This window comes from Apodemus sylvaticus, chromosome 8, assembly GCF_947179515.1.
Source record: "Apodemus sylvaticus chromosome 8, mApoSyl1.1, whole genome shotgun sequence".
Taxonomy (NCBI): Eukaryota; Metazoa; Chordata; class Mammalia; order Rodentia; family Muridae; genus Apodemus; species Apodemus sylvaticus.
In genome coordinates, this window is record NC_067479.1 from 61,856,685 (window position 1) to 61,862,684 (window position 6,000).

The 6,000-nt window shown below is 50.7% G+C and overlaps 1 protein-coding gene across 1 annotated transcript in view; it reads left to right on the plus strand.

Moving 5' to 3' along the window:
* The window catches only part of Elp3 (elongator acetyltransferase complex subunit 3), a 60,121-nt gene extending 56,264 nt beyond the window's left edge, over window positions 1–3,857 (plus strand). The window contains exon 15 of the mRNA XM_052191171.1: window positions 2,722–3,857. Within this exon, the coding sequence (XP_052047131.1) occupies window positions 2,722–2,798 (77 nt within the window). The 3' untranslated portion in view covers window positions 2,799–3,857. The remainder of the gene's footprint in view (window positions 1–2,721) is intronic.
* Window positions 3,858–6,000: the final 2,143 nt, after the last annotated feature.

Genomic DNA, 6,000 nt, shown 5'->3' on the forward strand with positions numbered 1-6,000 from the left:
CAGACCTTAAAACTAGGCCACTGTCTTGCTTTGATGGGGAACATACAAACAAGTAGGATTATGTGTGTCTGGGCCTGAACATAAGTAGATCTGGTGGATCATTTGAGACACCCCCAAGCAGAAAGTAAGGAGCCAAGCTTCAGGGTGAGTCAGCCGCTGTGGGAGCTGCATGGCTGCTTGTGGGGTCAGTAGACCTGTGCCTCCACTTCTGGATGTTTAAGACCCTTACAGCATAAACAAGTCCATGAGAAATGGCTCCTCTCAGCCAGCAAAGTGGGGGTATGTGAGGTTCCAAAGAGTTGTTGCCCTTTCTACTTTCTGTGTGTCGTCCTCCCACTCTCTGCCTCACAGTGCCAACCAGTTCTTGTTTTCTACAGTGTGTCTTGCAGGAACACACTGCTCTGTATGTACACAACATGAAAATAATGAGTGTATATGAGTCCCCAGATGTTTACTGCATTCTGATTGTGGGCTAGCCACTGTAATAACCCCAGTGACAGAGGCTTAAAGACCTGACACTCCAGGAGGGGAGGCAGAGACAGTGGAATAGAGCATTTAGTACTGAAACAATGTCACTGTGGTTAAAGTCTGTCTTTCTAGCCAGTGGGGAGCATTAATCCTGATAACTGGTGGAAGCCTCTGCCTAGAGGAGAGAAACCCCCAGGGTGGGTCTCCAGTGCCTGAGCAGGGGCTGCAGAGGCAGGGTCAGTGGGGGCAGCCTGACCAGCCAGTTCTGTCTTTTAGTATAAGGACCATAGAGACAGGTTAAAGCCAAAGTGTTGGGGTGTAAGAGACTTTGTATGACGTTTCAGACAGGAATTCAGTCTTTAGAACCTGCCTGCCATTAGTGATCCTAGGCTCTGAGTCCAGATTTCTTTCTGATGGCTTGACACGTGGAATTATCTCTCCTTGTCCTCACACACACACGTGGGTCACAAGGAAGAACACTGACTTCCTACGTAGGTCTTACCCGCTCTGGCTCTCACCGAAAGTGGTGCTGCCTTTAAAAAGCTCTTGTCTAGTGAGAGTGAGTCAGGCATAGAATTTGATGTTCAGTTTCTGGTGAATGGTGTTCTAGAAGGAACTGGGCACAGGTGACAATGTCTGTACCTGGAACACACTGAGTTGTCCTGGTCCCAACTTCTTAGCTGCCTCCTCTCTGGACCCACTGGGTCTTAGTTTCCTGAATCCTTCAGGCTGAGCTCTTGAAACACTTGAGGTTTTGTAATGAGGAAGTGTAGCCACTGGTTGGTCAGTGACAGCATCCTCAGCACTATGCGACCCTGCACCCTTAGCATCTTTCAAATGTGACCATTATCTAACCAAATTTTGGAGTCTCCTAGGCCTAAACTTGGTGTAAATGGAATGTTTTAGATCTGGCTCCATGTGCATAGTTCTGAGAGAAGTGTCTCCACTTGGATACATATACCATAGTTGCTTTTTAACTGCTGTGTTATATTCCCAAGTGAGTTTATCCACCTATAGGTGATAGATACTTGAGCTCTCATAACTAGAATATTATGTCACCTGTTGGACATAGCATTGCTCTTTTCACTAAGGTAGATAGTTGCTGGTTCTTGGAGTATGTCTACAATCCGGAACTTGGGGGAAACTGTTTCTTTGGAGGTTTGAGCCCCGTCCGTGCCTGTTAGTCATATGTTCTTCATCTCCTTGTACTGCACCTGCTCATGTCAGACAGAAGGCGTCATAATAACACGACTAGTAGAGATGTGCAAGGTGCCGGGCGGTGGTGGCGTACGCCTGTAATCCCAGCACTCTGGGAGGCAGAGGCAGGCGGATTTCTGAGTTTGAGGCCAGCCTGGTCTACAGAGTGAGTTCCAGGACTGCCAGGGCTACACAGAGAAACCCTGTCTGGGGGGGGGGGGGGGGGTAAGAAATGTGCAAGGCTCTGTGTCCCTGGTCAGACTCAGTCCTAGTGAGCTGCCTCCATCTCCCTGTCCTGATGGTCAGAGCATTCTGAAGTGGGGAGAAAACGGTGTTCCTGAGGGTGGGGTTGGAGATGGCGTACTTACAACTGATGTCTGAGGTCGAGGCAGCCTTGGGGAGCTGGCCCTCACCCTGCATCATGCAGTACCTCTCAGTGCCAGAACTGTTAAGCTGAAGGATGCCAAGTTGGCATCCACGGAGAACTGGAGAGTTGTTTGGTGGGGTTCCCTGCCAAACCTTTCTCTTCACACAGCATGTGTCCCCCCCAGGACCATTCCATCTCTTCCGTGGCTACATCTAATGAAAGCCTTCTCCTAGCACTCCCATGTACCCCCAGCACCTCAGACCACAGCCATGTGTTGCTTTACAAGCTGTGGGAGATCCCATTTCCCATCTGCCCTCTTTCACCTCCAGAAAACCAGTTGGAATACAGGCCTCCTGGATGTGAAGTCACCTCTTCTGGTCCTGTGTTCCCTGCTGCACTGCTGGACAGTATGGGTACCTGTGCTGTGCCTGCACATATACTGCATGTATATGAATGTGGGCCACATGCCCTGGCCCTGTGTTAGCTGCTAGGAAGGGCGTTTTTCCCGCAGCGGAGTCTGTTCCTAGAAGCCGGCAGAATAGACATGGGGCAAGTTTCTATGTGAGACTCAGTTGGAAATCAGTGCAGTCTCAATCAGAGACAAGGCAGGAGGCTGGGGGCTTCATGGCTGACTTCTGAGGGCTACGAAAATTGGGCTGATAGAGCTCTGGTACTTTGTTTCCCTGCAGGGGTCGGCACAAGAAATTATTACCGAAAGATTGGCTACCGACTACAAGGCCCGTACATGGTAAAGCTGCTAAAGTAATGACCACGCCCATCTCCCTTCCTGCAGCGCACTCTCTGGCAGAAGATTCCAGTGCGCTTTCCTGAATGCCCAGCAGAGGCTGAGGAGGAATGGCCGCACACTCCAGGACAGGGCTCTGCCCCCCCACCCCACCCCACCATCCTCCTCACTCCCGTGGCGGCTGCCACTCACAACTCTGACCCTGTGACAGAGACCAAACCCACCCTTTATGTGCCCAAGGAGCCGCTTCTGGCTTTAAGGCTCAAATGATTTTCCAGTTTCTAAATTCTGCATGAAGGCTGCAGGTGACCAATTTTGGCTCAGATGCTGTGACCAGAGCAAATAAGCTCCTTTAGCCGTCATCACTCCCGATTGTCATCTGAGGGGTAGCCTCGGGAGAAGATTATGTATATAGCCAAAAAACAAAAGCCAGACTGCAGCCCAGACAAGCTGTCAGACGTTGACTCTACCCTTTAACTACCTGCACATCACCCTGAAATTTAGAAAATGAGCTTTGCACTGGAAATCTCAGTGGCTGTGCCGTGTCTTGAAATGTGCTGTGTTTGGGGAAAGAAAAGCTGAGGTGGTGGGTCGTGTTAGTAAGCTTGACACCAGCTGTCCCCAGCCCATCCTGTCAGAACCCTGCCTGACCCGGGCCATCTCAGAAACCTTTCCTTTGCCTCATGTCTGTGAAAGTCTACACATCCATACCCCGACACCTTCAAGGCAGTGTGAACTACCCCCAGCATGCTGAGCTAGCTTGTGCCAGCCAGTTCACCTGTCCTGAGCAGACGTGGTCCGTCCTCAGAGGTGTCTCTGCATGTTAACTCTGTAAGGTAGGTGGTGTCCCAGTGCTGCATGAAGAAGGTAGGAGTTAGGCTAGAGTGTGAAAGCAGGCCTGTCCGACCTGCACGGACGGACAGTGGGCTTTCGAAAGCCTTCTGCACCATCCAGCGTGCCCACTGAGGAGGCCAGGCTCTGAGACAGCCTGCCTCACCTGGGCATCCGTCCTCTCCAGCAGTGTTTAGTGAAAGCTGTTCTCTAAAAGGTCTGAAGAATAAAGTCTTTAGAATAAAAGAAGAGTCGTTGTGCGGTGCTTTTTCCCTCATCCTGTAAATGTGATGGCATTTGTCAGGGATTTACAGGCTCTGCTCCCGGCCTGTGACACTGGCTGTCTCCCCCAGGTGCCATTTCCCATCTCATTACTGCTGAAGGCGAGTGGCAGCAGCTTGGAGGGCGCTGGGGCACTCCAGCCACACTCCAGAAACGTACTTCAAGGGATTCAGCTATTTCTTAATTATAGATTTCCCCATAAAATATAAAAGTATTAAGCTAATGGCGCGCACACCCCAGCCTTCACACTCCTTCCTGGAGTCGGTGCGTGCTGGGCCAGCAGAGGCCTGGACTCCCCTCCTGCAGCGTGCCTAGCACGTGTTCCTGGGTCTCCCTGGCCCATCTCTCACCCAGAGAAGGAATCATCTCACCCAAATGAATCAAAACACAAAGAAGCTCTCAGAAAGGCAAACGTGTACCTTTGTTTTTAAAGGTGGCCACTTAGAGCGAGAATTTAAAACAAGACTGCGAGGGCCTGTGACACCCCACCCTTCCCTTTTATGGGCCTCAGTGCCCAGCCTGGATGCTCAGCCCCACCATCCAAGGTTCCCCTCCTCAGCTCTCCCTCAGCCCACCTGGGCGCAAGTCCACAAAAGGTGCAGGCCTCACCAGGTGTCAGCTCCCAACCCGGCTTCTCGTGACCTCCAGGGTGCATGGCCTGTGTAGCACTCGGCATAGCTGCCATTGTGACTTGCCACTGTGACTTTCAGGGGCCTCTCTTGTCAGGCCAAGGCCACCTCCTGAGGAAGATGAGCTGGCTTGCTCCTGCCACCTTGGTGCAGGCCTGCCCAATCTGTGACTCGTTTCTCATCTGTACTGGACAGCTCGCCAACGGCTCGAGCACTCAGGTGGCTCTCCTGACTTCAACGTTGGGGTTGAAGCAAGCGGTGGACTAGGGAGATAGCCAGAGGGTAAAACATGCAAGCCTGGCATCTCTGAATAGTAAAAAAAGGTATGTCAGAAGTCAGCTGTGGAATCCTCCAGCTGTAATTCCATACTCCACTGTGTTGGGAGACAGAGATGGGAATCACCCAGAAGCTCAGGTTAGCCAGCCTGGCTTACACAGCCCAGCCGGAACCAGAGACCCTACCTCAACAAAGCGGAAGGGGAGAAACAACAACTTCAAGATATCCTCCGACCCCCACACATGTGCACGCGTGCACACACTGCACAACACACATGCTCTCATACTTTTTTAAAAAACCAAGCTGTACCAAAAGCATAAAAACACATTAAAGCTTATTGTCACAAGCCTGGTCATTGTTTCTTTATTTTGGGAAAAAGTGAATCCCTTTTCTATTTTCCATCCCCGATGAGCAAAATTACTTTTAAAAAATGCATTTTAATCAAAGGTATTCAGCCTGGCAGGACCCATCCCACTTTTCTGGGCTTTTAATAATAGATGGCCTTGCTCCATGGAAGAGGTCTGCCCACCAGCAATGTGCATGTGTGGCTATCTGCAGGGACTCTTATTGGAAACAGGGTTCCCAGAACATCAGTGTTAAGAGACATGGGCCCTGAGAGGGCTGACTGTATTGTGGGCTGTCTTTCTGATGGATTCATGTTCTGTGGCAAGAGCGGGTTAGTTCTCATACAAAAGATTCCTAATAAAACAGGCCAGTTGGTTCCCTCTCACACAGGTACTCCCCACAAGAACGCCCTCGGTGCCAGCCTTCTAACCTCAGACATATGTCTACAGAAGCAGAAGATATCTCTAGGCATGGGAGTATGACCCAGTGCTAGAGCACAGAAGTGAGGCCCTGGGTTAGATGCCTACCACCGCCCCAGAGAAGCAGACTTACAGCAGTGGTTCTCAACCTCCCTAATGCTGGAACCTTCAATGCAGTTGTAATGATTCCCACCCCGCCATCCCTCTACCCCCCAACCCCCACCTCCAGCATAAAATTATTTTGTTGCTACTTCGTAACTGTAACTTTGCTGGTATGAGTCATAATGTGAATATCTGTGTTTTCTGGTGGTCTTGCCACCACCCCACCCCGGTGAAAGGGTCATTTGACCCCCAAAGGGGTCGTGCATGGCCCACGATTGAGAATCACTGACTCATAAATTTCCCAGCCTCAGGTTCTCTTACAGAACAGAGAACAAACTG